This window comes from Brassica napus, assembly GCF_020379485.1.
Source record: "Brassica napus cultivar Da-Ae chromosome A6 unlocalized genomic scaffold, Da-Ae chrA06_Random_11, whole genome shotgun sequence".
Taxonomy (NCBI): Eukaryota; Viridiplantae; Streptophyta; class Magnoliopsida; order Brassicales; family Brassicaceae; genus Brassica; species Brassica napus.
The window spans coordinates 1-19,711 of record NW_026014049.1 but is presented as its reverse complement, the minus strand read 5'-3'; the positions used below and the strand labels follow the sequence as shown (position 1 = coordinate 19,711).

Genomic DNA, 19,711 nt, shown 5'->3' with positions numbered 1-19,711 from the left:
ACAGCGGTAATTTGTAACCAGGCCACCCCTCTCCCGCGGATACCTCTCTCTAACTCGTCACGGCCCGACTCTCATTCTCTCGAAACTCTCTCCTTCTCTCTAAAACTCTCTCTAAAGAGTCTCCTAAAATCTCTCCTCCGTTCTCTATATAACTTTAACGTATCTTGTCCGGTTTTTACTCTTTTTTTCCTTTCCTTTTTCGATTTATAGATTTATAAATTTTATTTTATTTTATGTTTTTTTTTCTCACAATATTATCTTTTTTGTACGTATTATCACTCATGGATTTCATTTTCTCCTCTAAAAAAATGTAAGTTTTAGATTTAAATGTGTATTATAGATCAAGCTCTGTGCATTTACTTTGCTACTATTTTATCTTATAAATTCAATTTTGTAAAATATTTTCAGATTTAAAATTATTTTACATTTCAAAATGTATAGATTTTTTCTGATATGAAAATTATCAGACAGTGTAGACTTTAAAGAAGTCTATTTATAAACTAAAGCTAGTAAACTTCATATGAAGTTTACTAAACCACAATGTCTAAGCAGAATTCATTGAAAGTCTACAAAAAATATGACTTAATTTTTTTTCTATGGTTTTAAATAATTTTATCTTATTTTGCAGGTATTTTCTTCATGGTTGTTCTTTTCTACTCCCAAAAATGTAAGGTTTACATCTATAGATTTTAAATATGCGTTCTAGTATTTATATATAAAAAAGTTACATATTCAAATTCTATGTCTTTAATTTATTACTATTTTATCTATTAAATTATATTTTTAAAAGTTTTTTTTTATTTTAAACTTATTTCATATTTTCAGTGATATATTTTTCAGATCTATCTTTTTTTTATATAGTAGACTTCATTTGAAGTTTACTTAAAGTCATGGCTGGAGTCTATTAGCCTTGACTTTTAAGCATATTTCATTAGAATTTTACTCAAATATGATGTTAATTTTATCTTATTTTTTATAATTTTATTTTATTTTACAGGTATCTCTTCTAAAATTTTCATATCATCTTCCCAAAAATATAAGTTTTACATATATTCATTATAGTACATTTTGTGTTTATATTGAACTAAATTATAGATTCATACTTATGTTTTTTCTTTGTTACAAGGTTGACAAAAATAAAATATTTGAAATATTTTTCCAGAACAAAGTATTTTCAAATTTTTTAAATGTACACTTTTAGATATGAAAATTTTCTGTAGTGTAGACTTCAACTAAAGCCTACTAAACAATAACTTTACGTAGACTTAATAAAAAGTCTACTAAATATCACTTTATCTTACTTTGCAGGTACTCTTTTCCAAGACTTTATTTGAGACATCAAGATTATGAAATTAAGCACACTTGAGAATATTTTATAATATATTGCTTTGTAATAATTTCACATAATAAATATTAATTTGTAAATAATTGTTTAATGCATAATCTATAAACATTGTATTCATTTTTAGTTGTGTTTTCACTTATATGATATTATTAATTTTTTTGTTAGATATCAATTTTTTCACAAGATCTAATCAACTAACAAGTAAAACCACTATAAGCTAAACAATAACCAACACACATGTGAAAAGAAGGAAATCTATACAAAATTCCCAAGAAGTTTCAAGAGTAAAACTAATCACAAATTTTTGCAATAAGTTTCAAGTGTATAATTATAAACATTAACTTTTGATATTCATCCAAGACCATTAAAAGTTTACTACATACAATGTAAAACAATTAATCGTAAAAAAATATGATGAATAATACACAAATGCACTTTTAATAGAATTTACGACGTAAACTTCGACTTTAGTCTACATTTGTAGATTTACAAAGACGTCTACACTTATTATCTAACACATAGTCAAACCAAATATATCTAGTGTACTTGACGCTGGTTTGATACACAAAGGCGTACAAAGTGTATCTTAGATAACTCAATCAAGTTATGTATTTGTCGATCATTCTTGAGTCTGGTAAGGAATATGTTAGTACCATCTTCTCAATTTTCTTACCAGATCATAATCTTCTTGTGCCATTTCAAGAAGTTCACCATGTGTACATCCATCATGCACAAGGAGCATTCTTCCTCTTTTCTGATTATTGACCACAAACTCCCACAAAGAATCTTTCACCATTTATTCTCCGTATACAACACGTAACATAGCTATTTCCGGAAAAAATATAGTTTACATAATTAGCGGATAAATATTTCATGTTTAATAAAACAATAAAGGTAGACTTACAAATACATCTACAATTATTAACTAACAACATAGTCAAATCAAAAGTATTATACTTACATAATTATAACAGATTTGTTTTTCAAAATCAGTCAAACTCATTAGGATTAACTAATACACTATCAAACAAAAAAAATCTTGAAAAAACTTAAAGAATATACACAAATCGACTCTTTGAGTTAGTTTTTGCAATTGAAAAATTTACGAGTTACTTTCTATATTTGAAAATTGTGATTTTATACATGTAGATTCCATTTCAGTCTACACTTCAAAATTGTCAGTTTTTTCAATTGACCAAAATTCACCCTAGATTTGACTTGGAAGTAGACTTCATATGCAGTTTACATTTTTGAATTTTTTTTTTCAAAGATGTTAATTTTGCAATTGACAAAGTTTGACTTTCTACGAGTAAATGGAAACGAAAGTCTACATATTTTTAGACTTCATTTGACGTCTACTCTCAAATTCGAGGTTAGTTTTGCATTAGACCAAAATAAAATAGTAGACTTCACATGTAGTCTACCTTTTTTTCTAAGATAAGAAGACTGCATATGAAATCTACAATTTAATAAATTTTTAATAAATTTTTAAACTTTTTAGTCAATCACAAAAGTAACCTATTCAACGAAGTCTAAGTTTTGGTCAAATGCAAAACTGACCTTAAACTGACATTTTGCAAACATCTCAGGCAATCTACACTTCGTAGACTTCCGTTGAAATCTACAATAAAAAGTCAAAAGTTCGGTCAAATGCAAAACTAACCTCTTTTGAAAAACTCCCAAGATTTATTATTCGGAATTTGAGATCCGCTCCGGATCTCGGATTTAATATCCAAGGTGCATGGATCCGAATAGTAGAAACTCGGATCCGTAAAAACCGGATCCAAATATCTTGACTTTTAAGTCTGGATATCCGGATGTGTATTTTAAAAATATATTAAATTTTAATTTTATTAATAATTTAAACAGATATTAGTTTTATAATAGTTTATTTTAATTTATATTATTATATATATATATATATATATCTTACAACAATATTTAATTTATATCTTAATTTTAGAATTCTAGTATTAATATTTTTATTTTATTAATTTTACAGATCTGAAACCTAATATGAATACCCGCGGATAGTATAATATTTAGACGGATGTTCAAAATCTGGATATTCAGAAACTACGGATCAAGATCTGGATATTAAGACCAAGATCCAGATATTAAATCCACGGATCCGAATACTCTAAATTTTTCATACCGGATCCGTCCAACCCTTAATGTAAAAGTAATCCATAAGTGCCTTGTATTTTGGAAATGACTAAGCTATTACGTTAAAGTTATTTATATAATGTTTTGAAAATAAAACTTGATATGAAAGACAGTGACCAGCTTAAATATGTTAACACAGAAAAAAATTTTAGTATTCTTGCATTCTTAACAACTAAACGACTTGTAAATTATAACTAGATTCTGATCCGCGCCTAAAAGCGCATGAATATTTTTAAGAAAATTTTATCAAAGAAATAAATGTTTTAAAGTTTTATTCTAATATAATATATATATTTATATTTGTATTTATATTAATATGAACTTATATAAGATATTACTTAATTTATTTTCAAACTTTTAAATCTTTTCGTTATGAATTTTTAATTAAATCTGTGAAATTTATTTGTTTAGTTGTTGCTATATATTTTTGATAAATTTTGAATTTCAATGTCAACTTATTCGATACTTAACTGACTCTAACATTTCATTTATATATTATATTTAATTCAATATGGAAGCTTATTTAAGTTTAAATGAATGTAATTTCTATTTATGAAAATAAAAATAAAATCTGTTAATTTAACTGTAGTATCTAAAACCAAAAGAAGTTATACTTATTTTTTTTTTTGTATTATGAATTATTGAGTGTTACTCAATTACTTAATTTATCAAATTTTAAACAAAAATTAATAAAAAGTTATTTAAAGGTGAGAGTTAATGTTTTTTAGTGTTTGGATATAAGATAGTAGTGTAATGTTGTTTCCAATAATTAACTTATGTAGATAATGTTTTAATTAATCATTAATGATATTTAAGTAATAGGGTAAATTACATATTTACCACTTTCATGGTACCACTTTTCATTTTACCACCACTAAGGAGACATTTCAAAAATATCTTCTTCATTAAGTGCCAAAAGACTCTTATGCCCTTGTTATTATATATATAATAAATCATTATTTAAATTAAAAAAATAAATAAATAAATAAATAAAAAATAAAAAAAAAATAAAAATAAAAATAAAATAAAATAAAATAAAAGTAATTTTTTTTTTATGTTTTTGAATTATACTTTTTCAAATTCAAACTTTTTTATAAATTTTTTTTTTGAAATTATTTTTTTCGAACTTTTTATTTTTTTTTGCAAATTTCTTTTTGAAAAACGAAAATTATGTTTGAAACTATTTTTAAAATTTTTTTATATATTTTTAAGTATTTATTTATATATTTATTAGAATCCTAAATTTCACATTCCAAAAACTCTACCTCACCCCTCAACTCTAAACCCTAAGTCTAGATTAGTTAACCCTAAGGTTAATTGTGTTTTACCCTTCATTAAAAGTGGTTAGTGTAAACATGAAAAGTAGTACTATGAATGTGCTATTTGTGGCAATTTCCCTAAGTAATATTAGTATATTACACATGATTAAAGGTTGGGTCCAACACAATGTTCATGTTTTAATAAGATTGATTTACTTATTTCACCCGAATAGAATATTGTTTCCCACATTCTTAGATATTTTTGTAACGTCCCGACCGTCCACAGCTAATAGCCACTCATGCCCGTTCACTCGGTCAGTGGGCCCCATTCCATCCAACAAACAGTGGGTTAATTTTTTGAAGGCTGGAAAGTCTTGTTTACTGACGCTGCAATAATTAAATGACTTTGCCTCGTGCTTTGGTCTCACTCACACGATATCAGGAATCACTTTTTGATAGAACACCCATCCTTCCACTATTTTAGTTTCAGCACGCTTAACCCTAGAGTTTAAATGGATGTGTGGCGAAAAAAGTATGCACTTTGGTGACATAGATAACCAAATCAATTCTCTTAAACTATTCCATATACCACAAACTGAGACGATGTCAAATTTACATCCTCTCAAAGAACGCAACACCTTTGTTGCTCTCCCCAAAATTGTTATCCGTATATAGTGTGAGCCCTCACTAATGGTGCATTGACTTTTTGAAGACTTGAAAGTCTTGTTTACTGATCATGATCATGCAATAACTACGTTACTTTTTCGTGTTTTAGCCTCGCTCACACAATAACGTAAATCACTTTCCGATAGGTTACTCATTATTCCACTATTCCATTTCAAGCGCACTTAACCCTAGAGTTCTAAATAGATATGTGACAGAAAAAGTAAATGCATTTTAGCGATATAAATTGTCAAATCAATTTTTTAAGTCTTTCCATATATCATAAATCGAGATGTTACAATTTTGTTTTTAACGTCGTTGCGGCCATTCTTCCAGTATGACTTATGCATGGTAGTTAGAAGTTAGAACCATTACTTTGAAAAAATAAACAAAATCACTTGGAGTTCGTATAAATATTTAGGTTTACAGGAGCGGGGTAAGCCTTGTTTATGCCAAACATATGAATAAAAGAGTGAAATTCCAAACACGAGGTAGCCACTCGTGGTGGCAAACCACTTTATAAGATAGCACTTGAGAATAATTCACAAATAGGCAGAAGCCAAGTGTTTACTAGTGACGTCTCTTTTCAATCTTCTCGTCTTTATATATATAGATATAATATTGTAAATTTATTGATGAGAAACATCCCACATCGGATATATAAGAATTAATCTACTACTATATAAAGGGTTAGGGTCAATCCACTAATTGCCAATTGGTTTTAAGTTGGAAGCCCATAATAAACCCGAATCTAACATGGTATCAGAGCGATAAGATCCTTTGACCTAATTTACTACTACTACTACTGTACCGATGTTGGGCCCTCTGTGGATGTTATTCCCACATTGTCCACGCTTCAGACCTAGATGTCTGAGCGTGAGGGAGGGTATTGATGAGAAACATCCCACATCGGATATATAAGAATTAATCTACTACTATATAAAGGGTTAGGGCCAATCCACTCATTGCCAATTGGTTTTAAGTTGGAAGCCCATAATAAACCCGAATCTAACAAAATTCTCCAATTTGAATAAAATTGCTGTATTTTAATTATATATATGTGGATATAGTGTCAAATGGAATTCACCAATATCTATTAACCTATAATGGATCACACGGCCACATCATATGAATGTGTAGCTTTACACACAAATCATTTGCACGATCCAAGTTTCAGAAAAAAGGGAATTATTTAAAATGTTATCTACTTATTAAACTTATCTTGCTGTAGTTAGTTTCCTCCTACTAGACAGTCCAATATATTAGATCATGCATCTTTTATTTTTGTGCGACAGATCATGCATCTTTTATAAATGAAGATAAAAACTATATTTCTCGTCTTTATTGTACCTAATTGTGGAACTTATCTTCTCTCGCTCTATACATGCATGCCCGTGAGACTTCTCACGTCATGCATTGATCGTAACCCTTGGTGCTAAATGCGTTGTGTGTGTTTTGTGTCTATATGCATCCTATTAATGAGTAATGCAAATACAAATATAGAGCCACTCAGGACACAAAATATACTAACAAAAAGTTAATTTCGGGCATGCAGAAATAATTATATAGAACCCAAGTTCAAAAATAAAATTATATTTTTAAGCAAAAAAATAAAAATAATAATTATAGACTTCTGAAGATCTCAGTTAACAGTTCTAACTTCAAGGCTAGATACATTAATTTGTAATGATGGTTTATGGTCTCAAATCTAATTGTGGGAATCAACCAGACATGTACAACTTTTGATTAATTATGTCTATAACGCTACAACCAAACAATAATTTGTTAATCATATTTAAAAGCACAATGCCTCCTATAGAGCTTGAAGAGCCAATCTGTTTTAATACATCTACTCCTACTAATTATCTAGCCTGTTTGGACTCCCAAAGGCTAATAACAAAGTTTTTAAATAAATATACTCGTATACAGTTAGAGGAAGAATATATGGTTCTTGTTCGTGATATAAATTAATATTATCTGGTTTACATTACATGCTAACTATATTTCATTAATTTATACAATTCCGGTTACCTGCGAATGCAAAGAAAAAAAAACGCAAAGAACCAAAATGATTGATGCCTTTTCTACGTTAGATAGACGTTGCTTCTTACGATGACTTGTCGTCTGCTTATTCGCTTAACTAATACTACTATAGTATTATGATTACATGTATAAACAAGTCTGGAAATATTTAATGAGACAGGTGATATTTGGATAAACATCAGTATTTTTGTACGAATTACTTAAATAATTTATTCTAGAAGTAGCCGTTGTTACGTCATTAGAATCGAAGTAGAATCTCATGTTCTATGTACTCTCCACTCATGATGACGCGCTCATTCTCATTCTCTTGAACTGCTAAATCTCTTCACCAGTTTAGCGAGTGGACTGGCGCTTCCAGTTATCGCCGACGCATGCGCGGGTTAGAGAAACTAGAAGACGTGGTTAAGGTAAGAAAATAAAAATTAAACAAAAGCTATAAAAAGAAGAATTCATAAGAGAAAAAAAAATGGATCTACCTGGTGCGCACATCAGCGAGAGGTAGTGGAGAGACATGACAACTGAATAAAAAACAAATACCAATTTTATTTTAAAATTTAATTAAATTTTTAATGAATATTAAAGTTCGAACCATATATATTAAATCGCTAATTATCAATAATTTGCTTTCATACCTAAATAAAATTTTGGTACTCCAAATACGGATTCGTCAGCCACTATTTATTATTATTAATAGAAGAATTCGTGGGAAAATAGTATAGAAACAAGTAATAATTAGGTTTGACTCACTGTAGCTGCATTAGAACCCACAAAAAATTGAAACTTGAGAAAAAAACTAAAATATATATTATTAATTCATTTTTTGTGGAAATATATTAAATAACCACGTCAAAGGTCTCATTTAAGTTGTCGTGTTCTCGCATGATACCTCTTCTTCTCCTTCAAGATGGTGAGACCTGAGTTTCTGAGACAGAAGGAAGAGCTTTTAAAATCCCTTCTGTTTACGGTCGGATTCGAACTACGTACTTCCGTGCTTTACGTCCAGTCTTGTCGCTGAAGTCTTCTTTATTTCTTTCATGTTTTATCGCGACATAAGAAACAATCAAAAGGTTTGGCTTGAGATCTCTGTTCTTAGCCTATCTCTTGTGTTTTTGTTTTCTCTGTGTAGTGAAAGCGAGAGAGGAAAAAAAAAGTGAAAAGTCAAGAGATTTCACGGCGTCGTTTATGGCTTTACTCTGCTCCATTATAATCTTGTTATCACTAAAAAGCCTTAAAACCTTTTATTCTTTCTTAATTATTATTTTGACTAATTTTATTTCCCTTTATTTTCTCTCTTGATTAATTGTATAGACTTCATGAATCACTTCAATATGTCTTTTTTTTTTCTGGTTGCTTGGAATCGAAGCTGGAAATTAGTCGAATATTGCTAAGAACTGTCTTGTATTAGAAAAGTTTCAATCTATCTCCACTTGTAGGTTATGTGTGTTTGACTTATGTTCTCTTTTCTTTTTTTTCTTTTCTGATCCTATCCGGCTTATGTTTGATTTCACCTTTCTCCTAAAGTTGCGTACAAGAATTGAGTAAACATTGGATTGAAATTTGAAATTCCTCTTGTTTAAAGGTGTCTTTAACTGTTTATCTTTTTGTTAAGTTGGTCCACAATTAGTGATGAAATAAAGTGACATTCTCAATAAGTGGAAACTTGACTTACTGAATCGTTTTTTGCTGCTTAGCACAGTTTCTACGATCTTATCTATTAACAACACCCTCCAAACACTATTGAGGATAAGTTTTTTTTGGCTGTCATTACAACATATGTTTCACTTTCACCTTAAAAAAACACATGTTTCACTTGTGATCTTTGTTAGTGTTCTCCTAGGTCTAAGGGAATTTCCATACCCTCTCAGATTTATTTCCTTTGTATAAAGTCTCGGAATATAAAGGTGGTTCTGTTAATTGTCCTGTTTTCTTTATAGTAGTAATCTTAATAGAATTGAGTTCCTTTGGAGATTGAAATAGTTTCACAAAGAAACATCACAACTTTTACTATTTCTTTGCGTTTGACTTTGTGTGATATAACTTTTGGTTGAGACCTAATTGCTTATATTAAAGCTTAGTTTATATGCTTTCACATATTGTTTTAAAAAACATTGTAATTTTGGCAGTGAAGGGAAGCATGAATTCAACATCAACACATTTCGTGCCACCGAGTAGAGTTGGTATATACGAGCCTCTCCATCAATTTGGTATGTGGGGAGAACCTTTCAAGAACAATATCGGCAATGGAGGAAGTATGAACACTCCAAGCCACATTATTATACCGAATAATCAAAAGCTAGACAACAACAACTTGGTACCTTTTTTTGCTTCATTCTTGTACCAAATCGCTTGAAAATAACAATTTTTTTATTTTCAGACATGTAAACGCTTTCTTTATTGAACTCATTTTCGTTTCTAGTCAGAGGATACTTCCCATGGAACTCCTCACATGTTTGATCAAGAAGCTTCCACGTCCAGACATCCAGATAAAGTAAATGTCTAATGCTTCCATTAGTTTTTATTTTAATCCTTACGTAATGTACTAAATGTCTAATATTGTTACAGATACAGAGACGGCTTGCACAGAACCGCGAGGCTGCTAGGAAAAGTCGCTTGCGCAAGAAGGTATGACGCTATTTACTCTCTTAGACAATAATGTTATGATCTTTGTTTACTCAATGGGAGATTCTGTCTGCAGGCTTATGTCCAGCAGCTGGAAACAAGCAGGTTGAAGCTAATACAACTAGAGCAAGAACTCGATCGCGCTAGACAACAGGTTATTGAAGCCAAAATCTATATCTTTCCTTTCCAAAACTTACCAGAGATTATTAGCTCAACTAAAAAGGACAATGGGCATTGTGTCAAAGATTTACTGGTTCGAGTAACCATTTGAACGAAACTAATATTAGATGTTGTAGTTTTCGGGTCTGGGGATTACGAGTTCTGGCACCGAACTTCTTGGTATTAAAAAAAAAAAACATACCGCAAATTTTGATAGAAACTTGGATGGTTTCAGGGATTCTACGTTGGCAATGGCATAGATACTAGCTCTCTTGGTTTCTCGGAAACCATGAATCCAGGTTTGTGTCAAGAACTGTTGAGTCTTTCTTTACAAGAAACCAAAACTTGAACGTCAAGATTTAATGGTGTTTTGTCGACAGGGATTGCTGCCTTCGAGATGGAGTATGGACACTGGATTGAAGAACAGAACAGACAGATATGCGAACTTAGAACGGTTTTGCATGGACATGTTACCGATGTGGAGTTACGTTCGCTAGTAGAAAACACCATGAAACATTACTTTGAGCTATTCCGGATGAAATCAGCAGCTGCAAAAGCCGATGTCTTCTTCGTCATGTCAGGGATGTGGAGAACTTCTGCAGAGCGGTTCTTTCTTTGGATTGGAGGGTTTCGACCCTCTGATCTTCTCAAGGTAACAAATCAGAAACATCGAACATAAGTTAAATCGAAAGAAATGTGTTACATAGCCCACTGAAACATAAGGCCTTGGCCTCATAATTTTTGTAGGTTTCTTATAAATATTTTTTAAAAAAAATGTTTATAGCCCCCAAATTCTCATATCCGGCTCTGGTTACATTCTTGATATGTTTTGGCAGGTTCTTTTGCCACATTTTGATGTCATGACGGATCAACAAGTTCTAGATGTATGCAACTTAAGACAATCATGTCAGCAAGCTGAGGACGCGTTATCTCAAGGTATGGAGAAGCTACAACACACACTTGCGGAGTGCGTTGCACGTGGAGGACTGGGTGAAGGAAACTATATTCCTCAGGTGAATTCTGCAATGGAGAGATTAGAAGCTTTGGTCAGTTTTGTTAATCAGGTAAAAGATAAATAGATAATAATAATCCTTTTTTAACCAATACAATAGTACCAATCAGTTTCTTAATTACTGTTTATTAGGCTGATCACTTGAGACACGAGACATTGCAACAAATGCATAGGATCTTGACCACAAGACAAGCGGCTCGAGGATTATTGGCACTTGGTGAGTATTTTCAAAGGCTTAGAGCCTTGAGCTCGAGCTGGGCAACGAGACATCGTGAACCAACATAGATTTAAGTTTTTGAAAACAACAAGAAGAATCAAGAATGAAGAGGAGTGCATCTTGGAAAAAACAGAGGATTACTCATAATAAGTGGGGGGGGGTTGCTGCTGATGATTATTTTTTATTCTGCGGCGGAATCAGGAAAAATTGAAAAAACATGTATTAAACTTGTAAATATCAGAAAAGATGGAGGCGTTCGTTTTCCGGGGTGCAGCTTATTAAAGAGACAAAGTTTTTCGGATGTTTGTTTGATTATATAGAACTTGGTCCTAAAATTAATAATAATACATAAAATGTGCGTGTTCGAGTTATTATTGTCCATAATCTCTAGTATTTGTAATTTAGAAACTATCGGAAATATTTGTAAATTACTGAAAGCTATCGGAGATTTATCTTAATTAATATAATATATTTTGACTAGTCCTATTTGCAATTTAAAGACTATTGGGTTGATTTCGTGATTAAAGGTAAATAGAGGGGCAAACGGAAAGATATAAGAGAAACCTTATCACCAAACTCCAAGTGCGTTTCTTTCGTTATCCTCAGAACTCGCGAGTGAACTCTTCTTCTTCTTTCTATCGCCATAGCCACAATGCTCAGTCTCTCAATTACCTCGCCGGGGACGGCGGTGACTTTCCTCCGAGGAAATGTTTCAGCGAATTCAACCTCTTCTTCGTTCCACGGTGTCAGAATCCAGCACCAGGTCTCTGCTCGCGTGCCGATTTCTTCGTCGTCTCGTAAACCTTTAACGGTGATGATGTCGAAAAGAGAGGCGGAGCTGAAAGAAATCAGAGCGAAGACGACGGAGGAGCTGAACGAGGAGGTGATTGACCTTAAAGGAGAGCTCTTTATGCTCCGTCTCCAGAAATCGGCGAGGAACGAGTTCAAGTCAAGCGAGTTTCGCCGCATGAAGAAACAAGTAAGCTTTACATTGAATCTAGTTTGAAGTTTAGAAGATGTTAGCAATTAATTACTCTTTGGACAATGTGTGTATAGCTTAGATTCGAGGTTTCATGTCCTTTGGTTAGAGTCTTGCAGTTAAGACATATAAAGTCCTGAGCTTTGTGTCATGTCTTTGTAACTTGATATACACTACACAAAGTTATCGGCTTTTGGTTTTACCTCTCTCTTTTTTTTCAGTTAAGACATAAGTCTGAGTTGTTGTGTCATATCTTGTGTAGACGTAAGTCGCTCTCTCTTATATGGGACTAAAAGATGTGTGTTATTTTGGGTGTGTGTTTGATTTTAGGTAGCGAGGATATTGACGGTGAGAAGGGAGAGGGAGATAGAAGAAGGGATAGGGAAGAGGTTGTCGAGGAAGCTTGACAGGCAGTGGAAGAAGAGCATTGTTGTGAGACCACCTCCTTCTCTCAAGAAGCTTCAAGAGGAAGAAGCTGCTGAAGAGGCTGCTGAAGCTGCCAAATCCGCCTGAAAACCCCACCCATTGTATTTTGTTGGTCGCTCTCTTCTTCTTCTTGTTTCCTTGGGATGTTACTCTTTGTTGCTGGTAACCATGCTATTTTGTTGTTGTTCTGTGTTGTGTAAAAACTTTGTTCATTAAGCAGTTTACATAAATTTCTATAACTCAACGAAAAAGTAGCTCTGTTCTTGACCATTTTGAGGATTCTAACATACAATATGATCATGCTTCCGAGTGATGTTTCTTATTGGGCTTGAAGCCCATATAAGAACTGCATCTTCTAGTCTTCTTAGTTGATTTTCTGTTTACTGCCTCGCCTTTACTGATTTAGTAGGAAGATGTGGCCATAATCTTCTCACTCAGGAGTCAGGATCATCAGAGGTGGTATTGAAAATCTTCGTACGGAATGATGATTAATTAAAATAATTCAATACTGCTGGTTTTTTTCTAGAAAGTTTGAATATGACTGATGATAAAACATATTTAATAATGCAGTTTTATTATGTTATCTAAACCAAACCCACTTCTTATTGACAATATTCCATTCATATTATTCACATGATTAGACCCGGGAGTACTGATTTGATCCTCATCACTGACATGCTGCTAAGAGTCAATGTTTCATTCACAAACAATGCGAAGTTTGTAGTACATATCAAGGTTTTCGCTGAGTTATTGATCATTGCTAGGTTGTTAAATTAGTTAGACGTCTTTCTTGATATGAGATGCTCATGTTCTACTGATTTTCATCGCTATTCTTTTTTTTGGAATAACGTCAGAAGTGATGAAATAGCTGTGATCTGGACCACGATAATCTTTACCTAATACCCTTACATACAAGGGTTAAGTCAAAAGATGTTTTGAAAAGATCTATCTGCCCACAATTAATTATTGTGTTACGAAACAATGGTCAAAACTCCACATTTAATGCATATAGTTTATGTTATGTTTAAGTTTGACAGCTGCATTATGCTGTTCACACCAATCAGTTTACACTTGCAGTTTGTTATCCTGCATTTCACAAACTGACCAAGTCTTTCACGTTCGGCCTAGCTGAATTGTGAGAATTAATATTTTTTTGTGTATCTGAGAAAATATTAATAATGTCCAAATATCAAAGTTCAGCAAAGATAAGCGATGTTCTTGATATTAAGTACAAGAGGCTTAAGACAAAAAATGCATATCTAAAGAAGATTTATGAGGTTTGCATATGAGAATAGCATTAATATTCTCTGAAGAACTGTCTCACCAACTCCATGTGCTTTAAAAGGTCTACACAGATTTCTATGATGCTTTTACGTATATATTCATGCAAAGATCTTGGTAGTTCTTCTGGATCACAACATGTGACTTGCTTTTCATGCAAAAAAGCTTTCCTAAATTTTTGTCTTTGCTCCAACAACTATCTCATTAATTAAAAGCAACATTAATGTTAATTATCGTCTTCTTCGTGATAGGCTGTGAAGGAAACAATGAACAAGACCAGCCCTGTTAAATTCTGAGGTCAGTTGATGCTTCTGCCCAATTTTTTGTTCACCAATGTCAGTACTCATTAAAAGTTTTGATTCAGTTCATGAAGCAAAATGTGATTGCTTCATAAATGGTAATCAGTTTTAACATGATTTCCGTTATTTTTTTTTTGAAAGAAACATGAAGCAAAATGTGATTGCTTCATAAAGAGGGTTTGTTTCGTAAATATCTAGTTTTGATTGGTTTTGAGCAATATATGTTAATTGATGCATCTAAATTAATTCGATGTGGAGCTCTAACTATAATAGCATTATAATGCCATTGTCTCCATCTCCATCTTTCACTGTCTTTAATTAGCTGTAAAACTGATGTCATCAATGAAAGGATCGCAGCCACCTAAAATTTACATGTAGTGGTTGATGCCTAAGAAAGTTACGCTTAAGGCCCACTCATTTGGTTCATATAATACTTAAGAATGACTTCACGTTTATAATTTAGCATTGCATTTTTTCTTCAAGTTACATATGTCCCATGTTCTTGCAGGTTTCTTTCTTGTGATGTACTTTTTAGCAGATTTACCCTTTGAGGAAAGTGCAATGCTAGATGATTTTGAATAGTGGGTTCTTGTCTGTATTTATTTTTTTGGTTTCAATTATTAGGTATTTATTAGTCTTTAGAACAATTGCTAACAAAACCAAATGTTGAAGAAAGAAATTCTTCAACCATTAGTAGATTAATTAGTTGTGTGATCAAAATCACAAAACGAGTCTTCTGACCCCACATCTGGACCTGATTTCTAACAAAGCTGCTCCCATGAGAACAGTAGAGAAAAGAAGTTTAACTTGATGTCTGAATATACTCATGACTTCAAAGCTTGTTCTTGAAGTAAGACTATACGCGCGAGTACATTGGTCTCATTTTTTTACTCATTGCATTCTCTTTCAGGACCATGTTAGTTTTCTCATAATTGTGTAAGTACCAGTTTCAAATATCACTGCATATATAAGAATCCACAAAGTTGGATAGTGTCATCCTGGATCTCATGAAATAAAAAATTGGGTACAAATGTGTATATGACTAATATATAGTCTTCAGCTCGATATGCATCCTCTTCAGAGATACAGAAAATAGGGAATAAGTGAACTTCTTTATATCAAACTTGGCTTTGAAAGTCATAGTTTAGATGTGTTGGTTAGGAACATATGAGAAGAAGCAAATCAGTTTTCATCTGACATTGACAACCATTTTATTTTATATATTTGATGAAAAGAATGGTTTAAAGTGAACCTTAAAATCAATTATTTTAGTATGAACCTATCAGTGCCTTCCTTATTTCTTAATATTTACTGTACCTGCTTCCTCCAGTGAGATTGTGGTGTGGTCCACTCTATGAGAAACCCTAGACTGACAAGCAACTCAAATGTCTCTCTCTCTAGTCTCTCTAGAAAATATTCAAGGTTTCTCCGCTGCTTAACCATACTTTTTGAACTTGTAGGATTTTTTTTCTTATAATGATGAAATTTACTGGCTTATCACAGGTCTATCTTGCTAGGGTTAGATGGAAATAGAGAATTCTACATTTTAGACACTTCTAGTGCGTGAATTTACACATTATCACCTACATCATGCTGCCTTGCAGTTGCAGAGTTACTGCAGGTTTCGTCCATTATATGATGAAATTAACTTATGTCTTTTCATACTCCGCATAATGTAAACACATATTTTTTCGCAAATCACTTTATGATATATATCATATGTTATATAGAGGACAACTGAACAGATGATATACACAATGGAAACCTTGACAATTTGATAAACCTATTGGGGAATACATACTTAGTTCGTAGATGCAGTGAAGTTATAACAGACTTGATACCTTAATATTGTGAAAACGTTTCCTTATTCAATATTCATGTATAGATCTTAGAATTTGTTTCTTGAGGACAAGTTAGTTTCTTCTTTCTGGGTCAAAAGAGGACAATTTATCTTTCATTTTGAAAAAATGGGGAAAAACCTATCAACTACTTTATGGAGAAGACACAGAAGAAAAAGACAAGAAATGCCATTTGGTCCAATGCAGAGGCAGTGGGAGAAAAAGTCTTGTAGGTTTCAAAGATGGTGGAGATTTAGATCATTTCTGCACCACCTCTCCTCTAACAAGCTCCTTCTAATTTTCAACAAAAAAATGTGTCAACATCAAGCCTGTCAACATTATCAATCAACAGTAACGTCTCTTCTCACAGATACATAACTTCTCATCGATCATATATACTGATATGATCAATGCTGCTCCAGTTTCCAGTATTTTGAGACTCTTAAGACTTATAGTAAGTTTCTCTGCATCACTTATCTCACTATCAGAGACAAATCTCTCTTTGCTAATGGGTCATGGCTTGATACGAAGAAAATACAACTATATATATAACACCAAATACATAAGTGTCATGAGGAATTAGAAACTTATCTTTGCGTGCCAAAGGAGGTGTCTCTTCAGCCATACTTGAGGTGACATCTGTCGTTAGTGCTGACTTCTTTTTGTAACTTTTATTTGTTTGTCAGGCTATGATTAAATAATGATTTGAATAGTTTATAGCTCCCTTGTTCTACTCCACCTATATACCCAAGCAATGCGACTGCATGCCAATATGCCTCATGTTATTATGTCTGCATGTACTATTCACGATATATATTAATTCGTGAAACACATGACTCTAGACTAAAGATCTCAAGATCTTGAATAGTGTCCCAGAAGAAGATTGCTTGTACTATAAGTTGTTATACGGTACGTATACGAAAGAATAAAGAAGAGACAATGTAGTGTAAAGGGTGATAGCGACATGGGTTGTTTTTGTATGCGAATAAGAAAGAAGCACGTGGTGAGTGAGAGAGAGGGAAGCTCAGCTATATATAAATAGAAATATAAGAAGCAGTTAGTGGTTGTGAAGAAAGGAGGCAATCGACCAAATCTTTTTGACAGTTAAGAGAGAAGGTAAACAAGAAGAGGAGGAGAGACCGTTGTTAGATACAGATCGTTCATCAAACATGGGAAGATCTCCTCTCTCAGCTGATGAAACCGGTACTCTGAAGAAAGGTCCATGGTTGCCTGAGGAAGATGATAAACTCATCAGTTATATCCACAAACATGGCCATAGAAGCTGGAGTGCTCTTCCCAAACTCGCTGGTAACATCTTCAAAGACTTTGATGGAAACCTAGTTCTTGTCTTGTGACTATATATGTTTTATTATGTTCAGGTCTTAACAGGTGTGGGAAGAGTTGTAGGCTACGATGGACAAACTATTTGAGACTGACATTAAGCGAGGCAAATTCTCACAAGAGGAAGAAGAGACCATCTTGAACCTTCATGCGGTTCTTGGAAACAAGTAAAGAAAATCTTGTAACTCTTTTTTTTTTTGCTAAAATGTTAATATAAATCTTGTTACTCTTGGTCATGCATGGATTGTTTTTTCCCTCGTTACTCATTGAATAATGTTATTGGTAATGATTGTGTATATAAGGTGGTCAATGATTGCAAGCCACTTACAAGGAAGAACAGATAACGAGATCAAGAATTTCTGGAACACTCATTTGAAGAAGAAGCTGATTCAGATGGGCTTTGATCCCATGACTCATCGTCCAAGAACGGATGATATCTTCTCTAGCTTATCTCAGCTCATGTCTCTCTCCAACCTTAGAGGACTTGTTGATCTCCAGCAACAGGTTCCATTTGAAGATCAACAAGCTTTACTGAATCTCCAAGGTGAGATGGCTAAGCTCCAGTTGCTAAACTACTTACTTCAAGCTCCTCCTCTTGCCATGAGTAGTAGTAACAACATTAACCTAATGAGTTGAACATTCTCAATCTCCTCACCAAAGAAAACTACAATACCAATAATCTTGACCTCACTTCTTGTCTTCAAGACTTCAACAACAACCTCCCATCTCTCAAAACCCTAGAGGAAAATCATTTCAGTCAAAACAATTCTCCAATATGGTCGCATGAACCACCTAGCTTGAACCAAACTATGTTGCCTTCTCATGATCCTTCCCCTTGGGTGATGATTTGGTTCTGAACCAGGCTTCCTCAAGCCATGAGCAAGAGGTAGCAGCTACAGGCTCTGTAGATTGGCCTGATCATCTCTTTGATGGACTCATGTTTACTTATCAATTTGACGTATGTTTGTATATGTTTCAAGAAAACATGATTGTTTAATGTTTATTTGCATGTGGAGGTTCTACATCTGTACGTACTTCATGATGTGTGCTAATGTCTTAGAATGTACATGTTGTCTTGTTGTGTATATATAACTCATACATGTTGTTTATATTCTTCATACGAACATTCTATATGTAAACTTCACTGATGTTTTAAAAAATCAATCTTCATCTACTTACAGTTTGAATCACAAGAGTGTCACCTTTGAAAATCAAAAGTATATTTCTATCTTCCACCAGATAATTCAATGGCGTCTTGATTGTTTATCGAATCTTCACCCCAATCAAATCTCCTCTGCAGCCTCTGAAACTCTTCTTGTCTTGTCACTTCAAGATTCTGCCATTCTTCCCATCTCTCTGCAAGCCCTTCTCCTTCAAGCATCCTCACAACTTCCGACATAGCTGGTCTTTCTTCCGGTGCTGCTTGTGTGCACAACAAAGCCACTTGTATCATCATCTCTAGTTCTTCCTCTATGTAATCCTCTTCAAGCTTCTTATCTACAATATCTCCAAGTCTCTTTCTCTTTCCAACTTCTTCACCTGAAAACCAAAAAGATTGTTTATTACTCTCTTGAGAAGAAGCAAAAAAAAAAAAAAAAAGAGAAAGTGATCTCAGTTTCAAACATTACTTACATGGTCTAGCAACAAGACATCATCTTCTTCCTCTAACCGCGAGAAATCAATGGCTCTTTGTCCAGTTACAAGCTCAAGAAGCATGATTCCATACCCAAAAACATCGTTTTTCTCTGTGATTTCCCTGTGTATATACCTTCAGGTGCAATGTGACCATTGTTCCACGGACCTGAGTGGTCACATTAGTCCTTCTCACATCTACCAACTTAGCTAAACAAAATCACCAACCACTGCTTCAAAATCTTTCATCTCGTAACACATTAGCAGCCTTCAGTCTCTATGTATGATCTTCGGATTGCAATGTTCATGAAGATACTCAAGTCCTCTTGCTGCACACCTAGAGCAATCTGTTGCCTCCGGAACCAATCCAAAAATGGTTCCCCTCGTTTTATCTCTGCATATAATTCAATCACACAAAGTAATGTTCAAGAA

At 33.1% G+C, this 19,711-nt stretch overlaps 2 protein-coding genes and 2 pseudogenes across 3 annotated transcripts; 3 read left to right on the top strand and 1 right to left on the bottom strand.

The window, feature by feature from the left end:
- The first annotated feature begins 8,306 nt into the window (after positions 1-8,306).
- LOC125594351 (transcription factor TGA1) lies at positions 8,307-11,854 on the top strand. Of its 2 annotated transcripts, none has more exons than XM_048770621.1 (9): positions 8,307-8,543; positions 9,600-9,787; positions 9,893-9,964; positions 10,039-10,098; positions 10,172-10,249; positions 10,490-10,553; positions 10,635-10,906; positions 11,091-11,318; positions 11,399-11,854. In XM_048770621.1, the coding sequence occupies exons 2-9, from the start codon at positions 9,611-9,613 to the stop codon at positions 11,549-11,551; spliced, it is 1,104 nt and encodes a 367-aa protein (XP_048626578.1). In that variant the 5' UTR covers positions 8,307-8,543; positions 9,600-9,610; the 3' UTR covers positions 11,552-11,854. The 2 variants fall into 2 exon arrangements, with proteins under 2 accessions (XP_048626578.1, XP_048626579.1); XM_048770622.1 differs by lacking the exon at positions 8,307-8,543 and adding an exon at positions 8,801-8,905.
- A 213-nt stretch (positions 11,855-12,067) lies between these two features.
- LOC125594349 (50S ribosomal protein L29, chloroplastic-like) lies at positions 12,068-13,072 on the top strand. Its single transcript, XM_048770620.1, has 2 exons — positions 12,068-12,462; positions 12,793-13,072. Exons 1-2 carry the CDS (start codon positions 12,136-12,138, stop codon positions 12,973-12,975), a joined length of 510 nt encoding a protein of 169 aa, XP_048626577.1. The 5' UTR covers positions 12,068-12,135; the 3' UTR covers positions 12,976-13,072.
- A 4,160-nt stretch (positions 13,073-17,232) lies between these two features.
- On the top strand, positions 17,233-18,644 carry LOC125594350 (annotated as a pseudogene).
- Positions 18,645-18,828: 184 nt separating this feature from the next.
- Positions 18,829-19,680, bottom strand: LOC125594348 (annotated as a pseudogene).
- Positions 19,681-19,711: the final 31 nt, after the last annotated feature.

Excerpts from the sequence above, each read along its gene's own strand:
- LOC125594351 (XM_048770621.1), top strand. The coding sequence starts at position 9,611 with ATGAATTCAACATCAACACATTTCGTGCCACCGAGTAGAGTTGGTATA. Across the intron at positions 10,250-10,489 it reads TCGATCGCGCTAGACAACAG|GGATTCTACGTTGGCAATGG; the intron begins GTTATTGAAGCC and ends GGATGGTTTCAG. Across the intron at positions 10,554-10,634 it reads CTCGGAAACCATGAATCCAG|GGATTGCTGCCTTCGAGATG; the intron begins GTTTGTGTCAAG and ends TTTTGTCGACAG.
- LOC125594349 (XM_048770620.1), top strand. The coding sequence starts at position 12,136 with ATGCTCAGTCTCTCAATTACCTCGCCGGGGACGGCGGTGACTTTCCTC. Across the intron at positions 12,463-12,792 it reads TTCGCCGCATGAAGAAACAA|GTAGCGAGGATATTGACGGT; the intron begins GTAAGCTTTACA and ends GTTTGATTTTAG.